General features: G+C 42.1%; 2 protein-coding genes and 1 long non-coding RNA gene across 7 annotated transcripts in view; 1 reads left to right on the top strand and 2 right to left on the bottom strand.

The window, feature by feature from the left end:
* The window catches only part of LYPD6 (LY6/PLAUR domain containing 6), a 32,147-nt gene extending 26,579 nt beyond the window's left edge, over positions 1 to 5,568 (top strand). For all 5 annotated transcript variants that reach the window (XM_019290499.3, XM_010407192.4, XM_010407191.4 and 2 more), the window contains 3 exons: positions 1,196 to 1,294; positions 3,603 to 3,733; positions 5,344 to 5,568. In XM_019290499.3, coding sequence (XP_019146044.1) covers positions 1,196 to 1,294; positions 3,603 to 3,733; positions 5,344 to 5,538 — 425 coding nt within the window. In that variant the 3' untranslated portion in view covers positions 5,539 to 5,568. The remainder of the gene's footprint in view (positions 1 to 1,195; positions 1,295 to 3,602; positions 3,734 to 5,343) is intronic.
* LOC120410275 lies at positions 2,384 to 10,180 on the bottom strand. The gene is made up of 2 exons (XR_005602310.1): positions 6,010 to 10,180; positions 2,384 to 3,867 (listed from the first exon to the last, which is right to left on the bottom strand). It is a non-coding gene; the product is annotated as an uncharacterized LOC120410275 (long non-coding RNA).
* A 2,875-nt stretch (positions 10,181 to 13,055) lies between these two features.
* MMADHC (metabolism of cobalamin associated D) lies at positions 13,056 to 21,784 on the bottom strand. Its single transcript, XM_039554831.1, has 8 exons — positions 21,766 to 21,784; positions 21,416 to 21,465; positions 19,738 to 19,882; positions 19,342 to 19,559; positions 18,126 to 18,231; positions 17,528 to 17,658; positions 15,888 to 15,974; positions 13,056 to 14,850 (listed from the first exon to the last, which is right to left on the bottom strand). The coding sequence occupies exons 2-8, from the start codon at positions 21,422 to 21,424 to the stop codon at positions 14,656 to 14,658; spliced, it is 891 nt and encodes a 296-aa protein (XP_039410765.1). The 5' UTR covers positions 21,425 to 21,465; positions 21,766 to 21,784; the 3' UTR covers positions 13,056 to 14,655.
* Positions 21,785 to 22,367: the final 583 nt, after the last annotated feature.

Here is a 22,367-nt window from a genome sequence, read left to right as displayed (position 1 = left end):
AAGGACTCATAGGGTTACAGGCAGCACCGACAGCTCTGGCCTTGATTCCAGGCACTCCTGGAGCAATGGAGTTGTGCATCTTTAGATCTTCCCTGGACTCTCACCGGTCTGTTCTCTTTATCAGACACAAACTTAGTGAATTCCATGAGAACAAGGTGCCTGTGGAGCCGTCCCTGCCTTCTCTCCCCACAGAAAACTCACTGCTTCACTGGCTGGAAAATTTGCATTCTGTGCAAGCAGGATGAAATTCCTGTTTTATTCCATAACCATGACCTGTCAGAGACCCAGGGTGAGAGGGATTAATTTAATCCATGTGTTGTCCCAGCCCCAGCCCCACCAGAGACACTCCTGGGTGATTTCTTGGTCCTTAAAAGCTGAAAGGAAACAAGCAGTGAAATCGTCTTGCTTCACCTCTCCTTCCCAAACAGGATCCGGCCCAGAGCAAGGGGAGGAGGTGAGGAGGAGGAGGAGGAGGAGGAGGAGGAGGAGGAGGAGGGAGGGTGAAGATGTGGCCCAGAGAGCTGTAGGGCTTCAATTCACTGATAAATGTGACCTGGTCACCATTTGGCTTCTGAGAAGGCAGCAGCACCTTGAGGATGGATTGAAAGTGCCACAGAAGTGCTGCCAGGAGAGCAATTAAGGAATTAGCCCTCATTTGGTGAGATAAATTAGGACAGAGGCTGCTGTTCAGGGCTGGAGGTTCAGCAAAGTGGTTTTGTTCCCTTTGGGGCCACGAGCCTGCCTTCAACAGGAGCAGCTCTTTCCCTGGTGGGACCATTCCCAGAGCGTTTAAATCCACCTGATATTTTGTTATCAGCACTGATAAAGCCGCAGGGTTGGATGCGAGCTCTGATTCCAGGAGAATGAGTATTCCTTGCTCCCATTAGCTCCCTTTGAAGTCAGCAGTGGCACTTTGGCTGGGTCAACACAGCTGGAACGAGGCCATGGGGACCTCAGTGTGCCTCTCCTGCTGTGGGTTTTACAAATCAGGACCAACCTGCTGAAGCCGACAGGAAAATCGGGAGAAATTTGGATCTAAAGAGAAGAACTGTTGCTGCTTTCTCCTGAAAAGCAGCACAGAACCAGATTAATTGGGTCATTTTAACTCCATATTATCCATTCCTTTTAACTCCGTATTATCTATTCTGACTCCATTATCTCTTCCTTTTAACTCCATGTTTTCCATTCCTTTCAGCCACGCCGTATCCTCGTGGATTTAAGTGTTTCACCTGCGAAAAGGCCTCGGATAATTACGAGTGCAACCGCTGGGCTCCGGATGTTTACTGTCCCCGAGGTAACCAGCCCCCTCCCAGGGTTTCATCCCAACCCACCTATCCCTGCCAGGGGCCAGGCTGAGCCCTGTTATTCCCAAAAATGTGGAATATGGGATGCTGGTGGTTGCTTAAAGGAGTAATCCTTTAAGCTTTTCTGTCTCCTTGCAGTGGATGAAGTTGATGGCTTTGAACTATTCCCTGTTTTCCTCTGGCTCAGATGGGGATTAAATCAGGCTGATCTTGCTTTCCCAGAATCCCAGATTGGTTTGGGTTGGAAGAGACCTTAAAGCTCATCCCATTCCATGGGCAGGGACACCTTCCACTATCCCAGGCTGCTCCAAGCCCCGTCCAGCCTGGCCTTGGACACTGCCAGGGATCCAGGGGCAGCCACAGCTTCTCTGGGAATTCCATCCCAGGGCCTCCGCACCCTCATGGGGAAGGATTTTTAAGAGTTTTTTTTCTCTTACTGGTGAATACAGGACCAGTTCTGGCTGTGTTCACTTCCCTCCCCTCTGGCACAAATCCACATTCAGGGCAGCCACAGCTGGAATTTTGATATTTGCAGTGGTTTGATCTCATCATTCCCCTTGGAGCCTGAAGCTGGGAACAGCTCAGGGAATACAAACCCTCAAATCTCAGATCCAGGCACTGCTGAGATCCCCAGATCTTGCCCTCCTTCACCACTTCTCTTCCGAGACCCTCCCAAGACATTGAGATCATCCACAACCCTGATAAATCCCATTTAGTTGGATTATTTGGGGATTTTGCCTTCGGAAAAGATTTCTTTTGGAGGGAGGACGACCCCCCTGCGTCTGCAGCCTGTGGCAGGCCCGTTATCAGCCCCAGAATTTGCTTCCTTTGAGCTACAACCAACAACAATAAAAGCCACCGGGCTGGCTGGCACGAGATGAGACCGACATTCCCGGATATTCCTTGTTTTGCCAGGAGAAAGGGGTGTGGATTTTATTCCTCGTTGTGGATTTAGCACTTGGCCTTGCAGGAGGTGACAGCCATCCATCGGTTTCCCCGTGCCAGGAAAATCCATCGCTCCGAGATGATTCCACAACAAAAGAAAGAAAGGAATAAAGAATAAAACAGCCTTAGAAGAGTTATGGGGTGTTGGGAACTTTATTTATTCCATGTGGGATCTGTCAGGGAGACCTCTGGTGCCAGAGCAGGAGACATAAAGCCCAGATTTCCTGGGAATGGCACTTCCAGCAGAATCCTGGGAGCTTCTGCACAGAGAGCGCTCCCTCTGGCATAAACCTGAGCTTTAGGGTGGGAAAAGCTGGAAAACACATGGAAATCTCCTTTTTCCTCCTTTTTCCCCTCTGGGAAAGCAATCATTTTATTACTAACAAGCTGGATTAATTAGAAACAAGGTAGAATGTAGAAAATAAATACACAGTGGTGTTCCACGTGTGGAAAATCCAATGTTTTCCTCTCTGAGAGCTTGGAGGAAGCACCTTCAGCTTCCCTCTAGGGAATAAGGCAGGGAATAAAATCCAGATTCCTTATGGGATTCCTTATAAATCCTCATTCCATTTGTCAGTCGTTCTGCTGTGGATTTTTTGGGGTGATTTACAGATGTCAGTGAGGAGTAGCTTAAAGAAGGAGGAAAAAGAGAGAGGATGGGGTGACTTGGGGAAGTGGTGGAAATTCAGGGACACATTCCATGGTTTGGCCTGAGGAATAAATTAATGGATCAAAATGTTCCTCTAGGGTGAAAAAATGATTTATAATATTATTTTAAAGTATTTTTATTGTATATTATATAATCTTTTTCCACCTATACACATGAAATAAATAGGGATTGGGAATATTTCCATTTTTTTTAAAGATAATGCCAATTAAACTCTGAGTGTACAAGATTTGGGGTGTTTATCCAAACTTCCCTCTGTAAGTGGATGATCCCATGGGTGGGAATTGTTTTGTCTGTAACACAGACCCACATTTGGGAATAAATCCCAGTATTCCAGAGCAGTTTGAATCCTTGGGATCACACCAGAGCCTGGGGTTGAACACAGGTGAGCATTCAGTGTCATTATACAGAAACACATCAAAAATTCTTATTTTTTTAAAAATTCCCGAGATTTCTTCCTTATTTCTTCCTGCTGGTGGACTCTCAGGAAACGGGAATTGGGCAGATAAAGATTCTCCCATGGATTTTAGGGACAAAGTACCACTTCAGCCAGCAGATGACATACAACAAATACCTCAACAATTGGTATTTAAAAAAAAACCAAAACAAACCAGGACTCCTTTCCTATTTTCTCCTGCTGGTAGACTGCCAGTAAAGTGGAATGAGGCTTTTCCATGGTTTTTTAGGGACGAGGTACTGCTTCAGCCAGCACATGATGAAGGCCAGCGGGGAGAGCGTCTCTGTCACCAAGCGCTGCGTGCCCCTGGAGGAGTGTCTGAGCACGGGCTGCACCTACATAAAGCACGAGGAGTACAAGGTAGGGAGAAAGTGGGGGTAAAAGATGCAAATCTGGGTCATTGGAGCTTACCTGGTAAATCCAGGATGTGTAAATGTGTGTAAAACTTCATAGAACTGGAGTTTCTTGAGAAAATATGGTCGGTGTGAGTCTATCTAAAATAGAAAAGTTTATATAATTGGAGTTTATGTGTAAATCTGTATGAAATGTTATGTATATAAATATAAAATTGTAAATAATTATAGGGTTTATGAGTATAATATGTATATGTAAATATAAAATACATAAAAATATTCTATACTATATATTGTATACAGTATATATTGGATATAATATTTAGTTAGCATTATATAACTATTATGCTATATTATATATAGCATAATAGATAGAATATATTCTGCAATATATTTTTATACTATATATACAATATATAATATTACAATGTATGTATAATGTATAATATATACAATACTATATATCTAATATATTGTAATATTTTATATATAATACAATCTATAATAATATAGAATATATATTAGATCTATATAGTATATAGTCTATAATGTGTGATATATATTTATGTAATGAATATGATATATAGCTAATATCTACAGTATATTAGATACAATATTGTATAAAATATATACATATAAATAGGATAAAATATATAACAATATATAACACTACATAATAATATGATATCAAAATACAATATACAAAATTGAACGACACATATTCTATAAAATATCAAATGTTATTTAAATTATATAATATATAGGAATATTACATAAAATCTATAATATAAGAGATATAAAATACGAGAGGTTTAGCATAGTATATAATATATAATTTTTAATATATATTTTATATATAGTGTATGATATATACTATATACCATACACAATATATTTAATGTATCTACAATATCTACAATATATTGTAGATACAATAAAACACATAATATATAACAATATATAATAGTATAGGATATCTATTAGACATCATATATTGTATATAATGTACATGATATAGAGAGAATATACTGTATATTATATATTATATAGAATGTATTATCTATATCTTATATATCTATATATAAAATGTATTACGTATAATACGTATTATAAAGTATATAAAAATATACTATACAATGTATTTTATATTTGCACAATAAATACAGCAAATTAGATGTAATATATAATATAGAATAATATAGAATTCATATAGAATAATATAGAATTCATATAGAATGATATAGAATTCATATAGAATAATGTATTATATCTAGCATACATACTTTATATAACGTGTATATTATATAATACCTAAAATATATGGCACATCATAGATATAGTATTTAGAATACAAATTATAATTTATGGAATAATTGGACTGTGCCAGAAGTGTGACTGGGCCAGTGGGTTTCACTTGGGAATGGTAAAAAAGCGGGGAAAAAAGGAAGGGGGAGGAAAAAAAGGGAGAAAAAAAATTGTTCTCCCAATCGATGGATTTCAAAAAAAGGTGGGAGGAGAGGGAGAAAAGGAGGGAAAAATCACAGTGGGCTGCTTTGCCAACGTAGCGCTGTTTTCCCTGTGCTTCCTCCCTGGAACGGCGGCGTTCCCTGCTCCCAGGTGTGCACGTCGTGCTGCGAGGGCAGCATCTGCAACCTGCCCCTGCCGCGGAACGCCTCGGACGCCGTGTTCGCCACGCTGGCCCCGCTCAGCGGGACACCGCGCCCGGCCCCGCCCGGCCTGGGGACACCGCTGGGGCTGAGCCTGGCGCTGCTGGCACAGCGCTGCCTCTCGGCCACAGCACAGGGACAGTGAGAGGGACGGGGATGGGGATGGGGATGGGACAGTGAGAGGGAGGGGGATGGGACAGGGATGGGGACAGGGACAAGTGAGAGGGACGGGGACAAGTGAGAGGGATGGGGATGGGACAGGGATGGGGACAGGGACAAGTGAGAGGGACAGGGACAAGTGAGAGGGACAGGACAGGGATGGGGATGGGACAGGGATGGGGACAGTGCCAGGGACAGTGAGAGGGACAGGACAGGGATGGGGACAGGGACAGAGACAGGGACAGTGAGAGGGACAGGACAGGGATGGGGACAGGGACAGTGAGAGGGATGGGGACGGGACAGGGATGGGGACAGTGACAGGGACGGGACAGTGAGAGGGACAGGACAGGGATGGGGACAGGGACAGAGACAGGGACAGTGAGAGGGACAGGACAAGGATGGGACAGAGCCAGGGCCACGCTGCCACAGCCGAGCCACGCCGGACAGCCGCACGCACCTGGAAGGCTGAATTCCCTCCTGGTTCTTGGATAATCCTGAGTTTGGCATCGGGATGCACTAAAATTCCCACGTCTCTCCTGTTTGTTGAAGGAACTCCTGGAAAGCATTCCCAGAATCATTCAGGCTGGAAAAGACCTCTTAGGCTGGAAAAGCCACCAAGTCCAGCCTAACTTTGATAAAGTCTGGCTTATTTTGGTGAAGAAATGGCGTTTAAAGCGTCACCGCTCACCTCTTGGGAATGTCCCCCTTGGCATTCCCAGCTCATTAACTCCGCTGTCTCATTAACACGCGGTAATTAACACATAATCGGGGGTCTCTCCAGCATTCCCACTCCTCCTGCTCCTCTGGGATGGGGCAGGAATTCGCAGCAAGGAAGCAGCACCTGGAAAGGAGGAGATTCCAAAGGAGCGGCTCGCCCTGCACCGTTGGGGTCCAGCACCCCGGGACTCGTGGAAAACCGCGGAAAACGTGGAAAACCAGAGAAATCCCTAAAAATCCTCATTTCCAGAGGGATTTGAGGTCCACATCCCTCGGCACGAGGAGGAAGGAGGATGAAGAGCTGCTGCTCACCTGATTCCCGCTGGTTTAGGGGGAATATTTCCAATATTTTCCTATTTTAACCCCAAACCCCCCAGTCTGAGAGAGAGAAAATTGATCCTGAACATCTCCTGGGATTTTTATTCCATGGATTCTGGGCTGCTCCCAGCTCCAGCTGTGTTTGGGTGACCTGAGGCGCTTGTTTGGCTCAGAAATCACGGATGCAATATTTATTTCTGTATGTTGAGGAGGCTTTGAAAGTGGTGGGAAAGATTCCCAACGCTGACCTTGCCAGGAAAAACGGATGGTTTGCAAGGCAGTGAGCCTGTAATATAGAAATGATCCCCAAAAATATATAAATATAAATTAAAAAATGTTTTACATCACTTTTAAAAAAGAATCCACTTTATCTTGCAAAGTCAGTAATAAAAGCAGGGTGTCATGGATTTGCTTTAAACTGTTTTAGAATTAATTTTTTTTTAATCAGTTGTTCTTTTAGGAGCGGGTTTTTTCCTATTCCTGCTCCGAGGTAACTTGAGCTCTATCAAATTCCAGGATTTTTAGGCTCAAAGTGCTTTTTTGGGGGGAGTTACAGGGAAATGCAGACTGGTGGAGAGCTCCCCAGCTCCCAGAACCCACATGGGATACTCTGAAAAATCAGGAATCTGCCCATGGAAAGGGCTGTCCTGAGTTTTGTGGCCTCGGGACTGAATTTTCCAGGGAGGTTTCTTGGATATTAAGGAGCAGCCTGTGCTCCCCAATTAATTCCAGGTGATTTCTCTAGGGAAGGAAAGGCTCAGTGTGCTTTTCAAGGGGGATTTTATTAAAAAAATGTATATATATATATTCAAAAAAATGATTTATATACACATCTTTATGAAAATTGACATTCACCACTGTTTCTTTTTTTCTTTTTTGATTTTTTTTTTACTATAAAATCAACATTTTTTGGTGTCACCCCCAGCCAAACCTGGAATTTTGTTGTCCTTTTGGGATTCCCTCACCCAGCAAGAGGAGTTTTAATCTTTTTCTATGCAAGTTCCACCTGGCTCCGGGGATTCCCAGAAAATCAACAATTTCTCCAAAGCCTCTCCCTCCTCTGGCAGCTCCCTGAGCTTAAAAAAAGGAAATTAAGGTGACTGAACCCTCCCTTGCACCAGGTTGGGGTTCCTGGTCGGTCCCTGGAGCTCCTGGGGGATTTCAAACCCCACACATGCTGAGCTGCACCGTATTTATTTTTTAGGAACTCTCTGGGATCATGTTTTGAGATGTTTAATTGTTTTTAACTCCTGTAAATGCTGTACATTTGTATAAATAAAGGGGTTAAATGTTCACTGTGAGGTGTGTGGTAAAATTCCAGCCATGGAATTAGAAGAAAAAACACCAGGACAAATCCCCCAGAGCAGGCTGGGATTAAATATGATAAAATTATTGAAAACGTGGAGTTTTCATAGAGCAGAGAGGGAAAACAGGATCCAGGCATCCCAAATTTAACAGGAATTCCTCCGCTTTGTGTCCAGAATAAAACAATTTGTACCAAATAACCCCGGGAGCTCAACAGGAGGAAAACATGGGAATGATTCATTAACTACAGGGGGAATTGAAAGAAAATTCCCTAAATACAGCTCAGTTTGGGGGATTATTATATTAGACTGGGATATAAGGAAAAGGGGACTGAGCTGAAAGTCAGGTGGTGTTGTGGAAGACTTCCAGGAAGACAGGATGGAGTTAAATCCCTGCATTTCTTCTGATTCCTGCTCATATTCCTGCCTGTAAGAGTTATTAATGTTATTGTCCGTGCTTTTGTCCCTAAATGATGCATTTTCCTCGTCTCTCTCACTCCAAAATGTCAGCAGCGATCCCACCCTCTCCCCTCACTCCCTGATTTCCTTTTCCACACCTTTCCACAACCATCCCTCATTCCTTCACCTCTCTTCTCATGGTTCATCACCAACCTCGATTTTTCAATATTCCTGAAATTCGATGTCTTCCTGGATTTTAAACACAGGGAGCAAAGATCACTGGGTAGCATAAAAAGAGGAATCTGTGGAATTCCTGCAGGTCCCCAAAGCACTCCCGGGGAGTAAGGAAATAACTGCACTGCAGCATTTCAGTTCTACTCTAACGCATTCATTTCTTAGCTCGAGGTAGTTTAATTCCAGGTTTTTTTGGGATAACACACACCTGGGGCTGAGCAGCAAAAAGCTGAGGGAAAGCCCAGCTGGCAAAAAACCACCCGAGTGTTTGAGCCCCACTCAAGTTCAGCGATTCTTCCAGGCAGCTCCTCAGCAAAGAGTGACAAAAACGTCACCCCTGAGCCTCCCTGGCCTCAGCACAAGCCCAGATTATCCCCTCCAAAACCTGCTGCAGTCCTCACTGCCTGCAGAGCAAGGACTCACTGAGAATTCCATCATTTTCACAGCATTCAGAGCTAAAAAAGCAGCTCCCAGCCACAATAAAACTCCAATTAATCCTCTGGCAAGAGCCCGGATCAGTTCAGACCCCACCGTGGGTCTGTGCTGGGCCAAACTGGGCAGGGTTGGGAGGAAACCTGGTGGGTGAGGGAGGGGTTTCTGTTGAACCAGGGTTTGTTTGGTCTGAGCTGAGCTTTGCTGAGCTGCTGCTAAAATTTGCTGTTTTAAGAGGCTTTAAGTTTGTATTTAGGGTAGGACTGGGAGCAAACAACTCAGTCTCAGGCATTTTGTGTCATCAGGTTAAAGAGTTGGAGCCGCTGTTAACAAGGCACAAACCCCAGCTTTGCATCCCTAAGCCAGGCCTAAGCTATCTCAACCCAGCCCTGCGTGCAGCCCCTGGCAAAGCCCAGCTTCAGTCAGATGGCCCTGACTTCCCTGGAAACAAAGGGAATTCTCCCAGAGCGGGATGCCCCGGAAAAGCCAACAGAGAGTTTTATTCTTGCAGCTGACACAAGCTGGGATTGTTGGGGCCGAGCAGCTGGGGGTGTGTGTGCACAGGGACATGTAGCTCCTGGAAAACTCTGGGATTTAGGGAAAAGTTCCACTAGGAAGTGCCAGGCTGCACGGAAATTTGAGGGCACAAAAGGCTCCGAGTGATGGCAAAGTTTGGTTCTGCACTAAAGCACAGCCGTGCCTTTATCTGGTGGGAATTCGAGCTGGTTTTAAGGAGATCATTTCACACAGTTGGAAAAGTGCCCCAAAAATCTGAATAAAAATAGAGCCCAGCTCATTCCAGTGGCAAAAGCAGTGCCCAGGTGAAGGTTTGGATGGCTGATGGAAGTAGTTCCCCATCCCAGCTGGAATTAAATTAGTCAGCACTGAGGGAAAGTAATCAATTAAAAACAAACTGGAGGAATTTGACTCGGTATCCCAGGGCTCCAAGCCCCTTCCAACCTGGCCTTGGACACTTCCAGGGATCCAGGGGCAGCCAAAATCCCAGAGAGAATTCCCATGGATACAGTTTATCCTCCTTCCTCAGCCAGCCAAGCCCAGCTCAAGAGGAAGAGAAGGAATTCATTTTACACAGTCCCATGGGCAGGTTTTAAGTGAAAACAGGGTGGTTTCAAAAGTCACCTCATTTCTAAAGTACAGGATTTCAGAAATAATATATTTTATATATCTATGTTTATAGATATATAAAAGATATATATATTCACGTATCTACATAGATTAATATATAAATACATATTATATAAAAATATATAAATATATAAATATATAACACGCTATAGAATATATATTTATATATTAAATATTATATGTATTAATATATTAAGATAGTTTATTTTATAAATATATGTTTATATATATATAAATATATATTTATATATAAAAACATATTTTTAGATATTAATTTATATTATATAAAACATATAAATATATAACATATGCTATGTAATATATAAATATATATCAAATGTTATCTATATTAAGATGTATTGATATCTTTTTATATTTTATAAATATATATTTTTATATATATAAATATATATTTTTATATATTAATTTATAATATATAAAATATATAAATGCATTACATATGGTATATAATATATAAATATATATTAAATATTATCTATATTAAGATGTATTGATATCTTTTTTATATTTTATAAATATATATTTATATATATATAAATATATATTTTTATATATTAATTTATATTATATAAAATATATAAAATAAAAATTTATATTATATAAAATATATAAATATAAAATATATAAATATTATATAAAATATATAAATAAATATATAATAAATATATATAAATATATATATAATAAATATAAATACAAATATATAAAATATATAAATTATTTATATATTAATTTATATTATATAAAATATATAAATAAATAAATATATAAAATAAATATAAATATGTATTATATAAATATAATAAATACCATATTACATATGGTATATAATATATAAATATATATTAAATATTATCTATATTAAGATATATTAAGATTTTTTATATTTTATGAATATATATTTATATTTATAACTACATATAAATACATATTTATATATATAATATTTATAAATAAAACTATATCTCTACAAATATATATTTATACATATATTTTTACATATAAAACATATCTATTTAAATAGATCCATTTAAATAGATATTTATGCATATAAATACGTATTTATATATAAATCCTGTATGTCTTAGAACAGTACCCTCCTCATCTCCCTCCCTCCGACATTTTGGACCGTGCATCCCTGAAAATCCAATCCCACACACGTTTGGATGAGCAGCTTTCCCCTTGCCCTCAGTCCAGCAGGAAAGTGCCTGGAGAGCCGAACAGCAGGAAAACCGAGAGTGCTCTGTCTTGGCTCCCACAAATCCCTCCAGGAATAAAACCTCTATTGCCACTCTCGAATTAATGATTCCCGTTGCTCTGAGCATCCCCCCCCGTACACTGACTTTTCCCAAACGTTTCCCATGGTTATCCCGAATTCTGCCGCGAGCTGAGCCCCCGGGCAGCCTCTGGAGCAGCACAAGCTGCCAGCCCCGCTCGTGCCAGTGGCAGAGAGCTCGTGGCCCCGTGCTGGAGCTGGCTGAAGTTACACCCGGCTTTGCTGGGCTTTAGGACTGGACTAAGCCCTGAGGAGTGACACCTCAATTAGCAGGGAAGGGGAAGCACAGGGAGGGCCCCATTTCCCCCCAGTGGTACCTCTGAGCCTCGGGGTTATCTGCAGGGTGTTGCAGCCTGCAGGTGCTGCGGTGGAAGGAGCTTGTTCCGTGCTCTTGGTGCCCTTGGAATGAGAGCTGCTCCAATTCCCAGCTTTTTTTCCCCTGTCCTTAATAAAAAGAGGCTTTAAAGGAACAGGCACATGAGGCAAGGCAATTATTTTGTTATTAAATTTCACTTCTACATCACTAACAGGACTTTTACTCCCTCCACCTGACAGACTGTAGAGTATTAATTTTAATTTCTTTAATCAAAACCCAGTTTATTTGCTCTCTCCCAAGTTAAGCACAGCTTAATATAAACAGATATAAATATATATTTAAATATAAAAATACAAGATGTAAATCCTGCACTTGTTGCAGGAGGATGTCAGCAATAAAGCAGTGACTTCCCAAGGAAGGCTGAGGAGAAGATTTGGAATAAATTCCTCCAGATCAATCCCAAAAATACTTACCCCTGTCCCCTGGTGTTAACTAGCTAGCCAGAGATAATTAGCTGTGACTATAGCACTGCTTGAACATGAACAATCCTCTTTCCACTGGCTGAAAACTTTTTTGGGATTTGCTACTTTGACTTCCACTGGAATCTGATAAAAAGTGACCCCAGAGGAGTCTCCAGGTGGAAGAAGCAAGATCCCAATCCCACTGAAAACCTCAGGATAATCAAGGCCTTACACACAGCAATTCTCCTCCTGAGCTTGTTTCTTTACCTTAGGAAGGAATTCATTTTGGAATACTGGGAGTTGGTTTGGATTTTATTATCAGAATTTGATTATTATATAATAAAATATTATTATTTTATTATCATTTATTTTATTTTGCGTTCCAGAACTTTTATTTTATAGGAGAAAGTGAATTCATCCAGGTTGGCTCTTCTGATGGGAGGAAAACACAACTGGAACAGCTCCAGCTTTTTTTGGGAATTGAGAACATTCTATTTAGAAAAAGATCAGGAATTAGATCTCCCCTCAAATCCTGACATAAAACATTGATGTGAATGAGGTCAAGGCAAAACTCCCAGTATTTCCAGTGAGGTTGCTGCCTCAGGAAAAGCCACTGGAAAAGTCCTTTACAGGACAAAACTTAACTCAAAAATGAACATCCCAGGCTTAACTGGAATAACCTGACAGCTCCCACCCTTCCTAAAGCACAAGAAACCATCCAAAGAAAAAAAAAATCATCAAGATATTTCCCATGTTTGTGAAGCATTCCACAATTTTTCCAGTATTTATCCAAGAAAATTCTCCCCAAGTGCCCAGTGAGAACCCTCTTTAATTTGTCTCCTGCTAATTGAGTGGATTTTGCAAACAGACACAACACACTGAAGTTCTCAACTTCTTTAATCCTCTCGATGAGAAGGAGGAAAAAAGCAATAAAATCCTTGGAAGTAACAGAGCTTTCATAGATAGCAGAGATCAGGGATGGGGCTCTGGAATCACAGCACAAATTCCATGGGAAAGGAATCAATCCTGCCCCAAAATTCGGGCGCTTCACCCTTGGAATGTGGGCAGGGCAGAGCCACCAGCGGTGACAACGCTGCAGGGGAGTGGGAAAACTTTGGAATTGCTGGCTTGAGGAGGGAATTGGGAATGGAGAGCACTCACTCTTCCTTTGGGAAGTCTTCCTGGCTCCCAGTGAAGATCCAGCAAAGTCACAGATGTGCAGTGGTGACAAGGACAGAGAGAGGCACTTGGTCAAGGAGCTGGTTCTAAAGCCATAAAAGCTTTGGTGGGGCTGGCTCAGACCCTGGGGAGGGAGCAGCAGAGCCACACGCTCCTGGGACAGGCTGGAAATCCACGGAGTTGGGTAAGGCTGGGAAAAGACCCATGACAAAGTTACAGTTCCTGGATCCTCATCCTGTGCAGCCACATCCACACTGAGCTGCACCGCATTCCCACGGAATAAACACTGAAGGTTCCCACTGTGCCACCAAAAATTGCTCCAAGATTGACTGGGATGAGATTAAAATCTGATTTACTGCTTCATCCCTGGAGCCAAACTGCAAGGCATTGAAATTCCAGGTATTTCAGGTGCCTTGGAATGTCTTCCCTGTTGTTCCCCGATTGATCTGATTGTTTTTCTGATAGCTGAGGAGCCCGGAACCTTCCTGTTGAAACATCCTTGTAATTGCAATAATTGATCCTAATTGCTCTCTCTGCATTTCCAAATTCCAGAGGCAAGTCTAGATTGCATCCAAGTACAGGAAAACAACGATGAGATCCAAGCATTGCCCTATTATCTCTTTTTTTCACAACGTATTTAATGACCTAAGAAAGTTACAAAAGCAACTTGAAATTACATTTATAGATATAAACTAATTAAATATATTTAGCTAACACTGAGGAAAAAAATCCCAAGCACCATGAAGACAAAAAACAGTAAGAGATGAGTAATTCCAAGGGTAATTAAGGACTTTTTACGGAGTCTCTGGATGAGTTGGAGACCACTGAAAGTTGACCTCATTCTCATTTTCCAACAGCAAATGAGTGATGAGCCCAGTCCTGCAGATTTTATTAAGTTCTGTATTCTGGGAGAACAATTTCATGACTCATTCCATTTTTTCTTTTTTTTTTTGCCAGTTCCTAATTTCAGGAATGGCAGAATTGCTGGAAATTTCAGTGGCATTTTCAGAGGATTTTGAATATTAAGTTGGCCAGTGAAAGGCAGAATTGTTGAGCTAAGTGAAGATGGGAGAGAAGATGAAAAAAGGAAACGATAACCACATTTAAACTCCTGCCTGAATGCTGTCAATTCCAAGTCACACGTGGTGAGCACATATTCCCAAAAGACTACAAATAAATAACAGCTACTTTATTCTCTAAGAACACTTGGGAGTGAGGAATTCCTGACAATGCCGAGGGAGAATCATCAAGTCGAAGAACGCAAAGGTCACAAGAACCTGAGGGAGCTGAGTTTGAGGACTCAGTTGCCACTGAGTTTCCTCATGATGGGGCTGTCAGGCTCAGCGTTGGTGAAAATGCTCCCCACAACCACGTGGGTACCCCAAAGGTTGTGCCTGATCACTTTGCAGCATCCCAGGTCATCCACGGAAAATCCCAAATGCCGATAGCGCTCGTCGGTCTCGAACAGGGGGTTGTTGGTGTAAGGCCCAAAAAACTGAGGGAAACGACAAAAAAAAAAAGAAAAAAAAGAGAGGATTTTCCACAGGAAGATTTAAAATTGTGAAGTATGTTTAAAACAAAGCCTGAGTTCAGCTGTGCCAGGCTGGTGGAGAAGTTTTGAGTTTTCCTTTGGCACTGGAGTGCATTTGGATATCAATCCCACCCTCACGTGCTTTGGAATGAAGGACAGAACCCTGCTAGAAACAGCACAAACAGGACATGGACTCACGAGAGAAACTTCCTAAGAAATGGCAAAAATTAAAAAGGTAACCTTGCAATGAGTCCCTAGAGGGAAAGGTGGTCAGAAGAGCAAAAATGGGACTGAATTGCAGTTTAACTTGCAAACTGGTATTTAAATTAAACTGGTATGTAAGATGCAAACAGGTATTTCAGTTCTTTGTCTCAGGAGGAAACTTCTGACTTGAAGTCCACTCCTGATCCTTGGCAAGGATGTTACTAATGGAGTCTGAAGACAAAACCCTACTTCCATCAATCCCTGAAATTCCTGAAATGCATGGAATTCTGGGAAGCTTTCAAGCACTGTACAGCCCTTACCTGCCTGTTCACCTTATAAACATCCCCTGTTTGCCACTGTCGACACAATAAATCCCTGCTTTTTGTAGTGTTTTTAAATAAAACCCCACTAAGCTGAGCTTTGCCACCATCCCCTTGAACTACGATACGGTTTTAGCAGAGCTCAGACTAAAATTCATCTCCCACTGAATGCTCCCGTTGTTCCATAGGAACAAAAAGTTCATTTTTTGGGACAAAGGGATCATTAACAGGTGCAAAGAGGCTTTTCAAACCCTTCACCTTCACAGGTGTCAAGGTTCCCAAGTTACCTGGGGAGGGAATAAAGTAACCAAGAGATTTGGGGCATAAAACTTCTCCAGTTGCCTAAAATCCAATTTCATTTCCTAACTGAGAGCTGACACACGTGGGGAACTGGCTCAGGGTTGGTATCTTAAGTTATTAAAGGAATTACCCTGAAAAAGTTGGATTTAAGCCAAATTCCACACAGCAATCACTTACTGCCAGTCCTGAGGATGGATCAATGAAATCAGCCCAGTAGCCTTCAGAAGAAATTGCATAGCAGATTTCCTTGGCACCATTGATGAACTGGAAGGAAAAAAATTTGGGAAAAGAAAGGTATCGAATGAGGTTGTTATCACACAAGAAGAATTATTTCTAACTTTATCTGTTCTAGATAAAATCCTTTCTTTAATTTCAGTTATAAAAATTGGATTTTTCTCTCCAATTAGTGCCCTCAGCAGCTCAAAGTTTCAAATTTCTAAAAATATGATTATAATTACTCAGCTTCAGTTCCTTAAGGGTCCAAAATAAGGGAAATTTACCCTCTACAGTAAATTCTGTATTAGTTCAGAATAAGGGAAGTTTACCCCAGCAAATTCTGTATTTTGAGGCTTGATGGCTCTGATGATTAATTATGTCCAAACTGTAAATTAAATCCCAAATATCACAATTTTAGGCACAACATTTCTCATCCAGGATCTCTTTTTTGGTGCTGGAACAACCCCTTGGAGTGAGGTTAATAAAAACTTGAGCTGGATTCATGCAAATATTTAGATTTGGCTGCACAGCCTCGTTTTTTAGCCCCTGAAATGAGGAGTTTTCAGGTGAATTTTTCCAAGCAAACAAACAGATTCCCCCGGGAATTTGCTGTTTGTAACCTTTAGAGCAGGAGGTTACACCCAACATCCTCACACACCCCCAGCCAGTGACCAGATTAGACCTGACAGGGAGGTGCCCGAGGAAGAAAGATGCCAATTAACACATAATTAGACCAGATTACAACGCCAAAAAGCAACAGCCCAGAAATAATTCAAAGAGTAGAACGCACTGAAATGAAGGGAATTTTAATTTGTGCGTAATTTTATGTTGCCTTCTTTATTGTGTGTTTGCCTTAGAGAGGCCACATTTGCATTTAAAGGATTGGAAAGGTCATTTCCAGATGAATTTCAGGCATAATTATGATTTATATACAGATTAAATGCTGGGTTTAGGGAAATTGTTACAAATAATAGGTAGAAATGTTCTTTTTTGAGGTGCTAAGGGGGAATGGCAGTAGTGAATAGCGACACTTAGTGGGGTAATGCCAAAGCTGTGGAAAATGGGAAATAAAGGGACTTTCAGAGACCTCTAGTGGTAAAAGAACAAGGCAAGGTTAAGATGAAATAACAGAACTGAAATCCAGGGTAAAAGAATTTAAAAGCATCCATTAAAGTGGAAAAAAACACCAGAGAAACTGGTGGGGTTTTACATTTTTGATCAGTAAAAACTGCTCAGACAGACTCTACAGTGGAATCTTAATGAAATCAAAGGAAAACCGCAATGAAATCCCACAAAATCCACTGATTAAATCTGGAATAAGGTGAGAAAATAGTTGCTGGATCAGGACAACAATCAAGTGTCTTTACTAATCTCCTGTAACATTTTAACAGACTTTTGTCCCACCCCACTCTGAAGAACTTAAGAATTCTAAGCAGACATTTCACACAAAATAATAAAAAATTTTTAAAGGTGGGGGAAAAAAAAAAAGCTCCATTTTATAAGAGAAAAGGATTAACTCCAAAATGCTTTAAAAACACAGTAACAGAGCTGGAAATGCACCAAAGCTTCATCTGCAAAGAGAAATGAGCTGATGAACTCACATTTTCTAAGAGCATCTCTCTCTCATCCTCCACCTCCTGGCTCCACACGGTCATGTCATTTTTAGTCTTCTGGGTGACAGTCAGCACAGTCAAACGGTGGGAATTCACCTCTGGGAACAGGGACTCGAAGTCTAAAACATGGGAAAACAGCATGGTCTGCCCAGCTCTTCCATGTGAGCCTCCCCCTCTCACCCAGGCAGATTTCCCTTTTTAAACTTGTTTGATTCCAATTTCGTTTCAGTCATTTCCTGCTTGAACAAATCAGATACAAATTCAGTGCTGGCAGAAGTTTCATGATTCCCATTTGTTGTTTCGTTCCAGTGCCAAAGGATTTGATAACTGGATTTTGGATAGGGAATTAACTCCAGAATCTACCTGGCACTTAAGCAGCAACTGGAAACGACATTTTTGTATGAAATATCAAATATTGTCAACAGCAAAGCTTTGGTTTCCATTCTAAACAATGGGATTTTTGTAATTATTAACTCTGAATTAACCTTTTCCACTCCACATTCTGTGGTATCAACTACAGAACATTTCCTTCAATGTTTTTCACATTTTAAAAGTTGGAATTTCTCAGTTATAAATAAAAGTGAACCTTTTCTCAGCAGCTCAGGACAGGCTTGCACTGCACATTCCACCTTGGCATTTTCAAAGTAGGTTTCAGCATTATTGATTTGCTGCTTCTGGGGAGCATCAGCACCCTAAAAACCATGAAAATTGGAATTTTCTCAGTTAATATAAAACAGGAAAAATTCTGTACATCAAAATAAGGTTTTCTGATCAGATACACTTGAGCAGTTTCAGATGATTTGCAATGAGACTTCACATTTTTCAGCTATTAAAAGTGAAATAGATTTTGGTGTTATTTAAACCCACACAGAAATGTTTATATTTTATAGAAATAAGGAGGATTTATATTTTATTGTAATTGTATTACGTTAAAGCAGAATACATATAAATACAGGAATTATATTAATAAATATAATACATAAATACAGACATTTTTGTTAATTATCAGGCCGAAACAACGCTTTTAAGTATTTCAAACAACATTAACTGATAGATTTCAGATTTACCTGATTCTAAAAGCACCTGGTTTGCACTTAATGAACTAAACCTGAATTTTCTGGTGGCTTTTTTGGGGCAAACAGGATCCACCCAAGCTGAACACAGAACCTGGGCAGCTCTCCAGAGGCTGATGGCTCCCAAGCACATTGGGATATAATGACTCATCCATAAATCCACTCTCCAGCACTTTTCCAGTGGAGATTTGCTCATGGACTCCCAAAATCTGAGCATTCCACAAAGTCAGAGCCTGGAAAGCTGAGTGAGCAGCACTAAGGATTTGTGGGAATGTTGGGATCATGCTGGCAATTATCAAGGCTTTTGTTGATAATGATGTATCTGACTGGCAGCTCTGCCAAAATCTGGTCTCATTGTGAGGCTGGGGGATTCCTGTGTGAATTCCATGGTTTTCAGAATTAAACACTGCCCAAACTTTGCAAATTCAGGTCCATTAAGTAAAACACTGAAGAAAATTTCAGTTTTACTTGGTAAAAGGTGGTGAGACTTGGCAAACAGCACGTTTGGAGACTGAAATTCTCCCATTAAGTCACTCCTAAAATGCTGTTTCAAAACACAGCCTGAAGTATTTCTTTCTCCTAAAAGAAAACAACTCCAGGCAGGCTCTGTGTGACCTCTTGCTCAACCCAGTTAAAGTCCAGATTTCCAAATGGTGCAGAAAATCCTTTGTCAGGAGGAAAGAGGGATGGGTTCTGTTTCTGTCACACCCAGGAGGAGTCTGTTCTCACCTGGAACTCATTGATGTATTGTGCCATCACAAATTCATGCCTCTCGCTTGCTGAGGGCTCTGCTAAAATATCAGGGAGGCTCTTGGAAGCTTGGGATTTCTTCTGGGAAGCTGTGCCATTGAGGTGGCAGTCAAAGCCAATATTCCCAGGCAGCTGGAACCTCTGGTCCTGGGGACCAAAGGGCCCCATCACCTCATCCGGCCACACAGTCCTGGGACCTGCAAGAGGCCTCTCGTCAGTCAGCACATCCCAAAAAAAGCAGGAAAACCCAAGGAAAAACCCCTCTCCCACACATGGATTTGATCCCAAACATCAGCGATGCACAAGTCATAAAAATCACACTTCTAAATTCCCACAGCACACGGATTTAAAGGGAATAAATCTGCTTTTCCTTACATAAGTCAGGAGGTGCAGCAGCCACGTGAGGCTCATCTGAGCCAGAGGAACCTGCTGTGGAAAAAGCCTTGGGATTCCCAACTCTTTTGACTAAGGAATAAAAGCCTGGGAGGTAGGTGACCAATCTTGCTCTGTTACAGAGCACCTGAGGAGGGAAAAACAAAATTAAAGTAATTTAAATACAGCTCTGTGGGTCACAAGAGAAATCCTCCCTTGATAATTATATCAAAATTTTAATTATGACCAGCTGTTAACATCAAGCTTTAGAAGTATTTTACTATTATTTCTATATTTTGCTATTCCAAGCAAAGAAAAAGGCTAGAAACACTTAATGAAAAGTCTCTCATGTGAGGAAAAAAGCCCTGAAATCTTTAACTAGCACCACTGAAACCCCACAATTTAAACTAAATTATGGATAGGGATTGTCTCCATGATTATTTCCGTGCATGTCACCCTGGAAAATATAAATCCCACCTGCCACAGCATGGGTGGCTTTTGTAAAATTCAACTTTTCAGGTGGGGAATAGAAATTCTTTGGAGAAAATAACACAAAAGGATTTTCCTCAAGTGCTGTAGCTTAGATTCTGCAAAAATCTATGCAGTTTTGTCACTAAATATGTGTGGAACAAGTTTACATCAAGAGAGGCACTTTCAGAAGTAGTTTCCTTTTAAAAGAACAGAATAAACGGTGCTATTTGTATGTTTCCTACAAAAATTGTGTTTAAAGCATCAGGACCTACGGCAATAAAAGGTTTCTCATTCAGCACCTCTGTGTAAATAAAAATAATCCCTACCAAGATCACAAAGACTCAAATGCTTAAAGACACATTGAATTTATGACTTAAATCAATTATTTACAGTTCAAGCCTGAAGCTGCCTCGTTCTATAACAGCTTTAAAAGGTTCCTGTAACACAACAAAAGTCTAATCCCACTTAAATCTTTCTCTATTATGTAAAATCACTGTTGAAATTAATTTCTGCATCGTGATTGCGTTATAAACAGATGTAAACAATTACAGGCGACATGTAATTAGAAGAAAAGAGCATTTTTCCCTATTATCAGCCTCACTCAGCATGGAGATGTCACTAATTACAGCTGTGACTGAGCTCACTCATGCAAATATTTACACACCTGGCATTACACGAGTGAAACAACAGCGAGGAAATGAATGAATTATTCATGGCCCCATGGCAAGAGCAATAAAAAAAAAAAAAAAAAAAAATCAGTAAAAGGCGTTTTCTTCTCCAGCCTGAAATTAGCTGGGTGAAGCCGTGTGTTACAGAAACACAGAATTCCTCTGTGGCTGAGCACAGGAGAATATAAAAAGCACAGAAAAATTTGTGTTTAATCCTCAATTACGTTATTCCCGCGATTTCCAAACGGAAAGAGGGCTGGCTTGGGGATACTGGGAAGGGATTCTGGGAGGGTGGGCAGGCCCTGGCACAGGGTACCCAGAGCAGCTGGGGCTGCCCCTGGATCCCTGGCAGTGCCCAAGGCCAGGCTGGACAGGGCTTGGAGCAGCCTGGGACAGTGGGAGGTGTCCCTGCCCATGGCAGGGGGTTGGAATTAAATGATTTTTAAGGTCCCTTCCTTAAACCCAAACCCGTCTGTAACTCTACTGAATCCTCAATTCCACTGCTCCCGTGATATCCACAGAACCTGGCGTGGCTCACTCACATTGGCCATGGCAAACGGTGCTCTCCCCTCGCTGACAGGCCCGGATACCCCTGGAAAAAAGAAGAGAAGAGGGGAGAGGACAGAAAGGGGACAAGGAAAAAGAAGGGAAAGGGAAGAGGAAAAGGAAAGGAAGGCGCTGGACTCCCCAGCCCCGAAGCCTCCTCACGCCCCGCACAGCCTCCCCCGCGCTCCCCCAGCGCAGCCCGGTGTCCCAGGAGCGGCGCTGCCGGGGACAGGCAACGGGAAAAGGGGAGAAGGCAACGGGAAAAGGGGAGAAGGAAACGGGAAAAAGGGGAGAAGGAAACGGGGAAAAGGGAGAAGAAGAAGAAGGAACCCCCGGCCGCTCTCACCTCTTCCTGCAAAATGGCGGCGGCCGCCCGCCCCCGTCACGCCCGCGCCGCGCGCCCCCAGGCTGAGCCAGTGGATCTGCCGACACCTCGATCGGCGCGGCGCGGAACTGCGCGGAATTCGGCGCTCGGCGCTCGGTTGCTCGCGGCTGCGGACGGGGCGGTGGGGGGCCCTGAGGGGGAAGCGGCGATGGCGGCGGGGCTCGGCGGGGCCGGGGAGGTCCCCATGGGAGCGGCGGGGTTGGGATCTGTCGTGGCGGGGCCGAGGTGTCCCTCGGTGGTCCCAAACCGGTGTTGCCCAGTGTGAAGGGCAGCGAAGGGCGCCCGTGGGTGCCGCGGAGGCGGGACAGTACCCGCGGGGGGCACCAGGGGGTAGTCACGGAACGTAAACCGCCCTCATCCCCCCCCCCCCCCCCCCCCCGTCATTCCCGGCGATCCATAAAGTGGAAAATGGGGAGAAAAAGGGAAAAGGGGGTTTTATTGAAGGGAATTGGGGGGGGGGAGTGTTTTCTCTAAGGAAAGGCGCAAGGTCGGGGGTTTGCTGGAAATGGAGAGCATCAGTGGCACTTCTGCCGCAAAACTGTGACTTCAAATAATTTATACAA

Source organism: Corvus cornix, chromosome 7, assembly GCF_000738735.6.
Source record: "Corvus cornix cornix isolate S_Up_H32 chromosome 7, ASM73873v5, whole genome shotgun sequence".
Classification (NCBI taxonomy): Eukaryota; Metazoa; Chordata; class Aves; order Passeriformes; family Corvidae; genus Corvus; species Corvus cornix.
This window is presented reverse-complemented; position numbering and strand designations above follow the sequence as displayed.

Coding starts and splice junctions, on each gene's coding strand:
- MMADHC (XM_039554831.1), bottom strand. Junction 19,560..19,737: donor TGCTGCACCTCCTGACTTAT/GTAAGGAAAAGC, acceptor GGCCTCTTGCAG/GTCCCAGGACTGTGTGGCCG. Junction 17,659..18,125: donor TCCTGAGCTGCTGAGAAAAG/GTTCACTTTTAT, acceptor CCCATGTTTTAG/ACTTCGAGTCCCTGTTCCCA.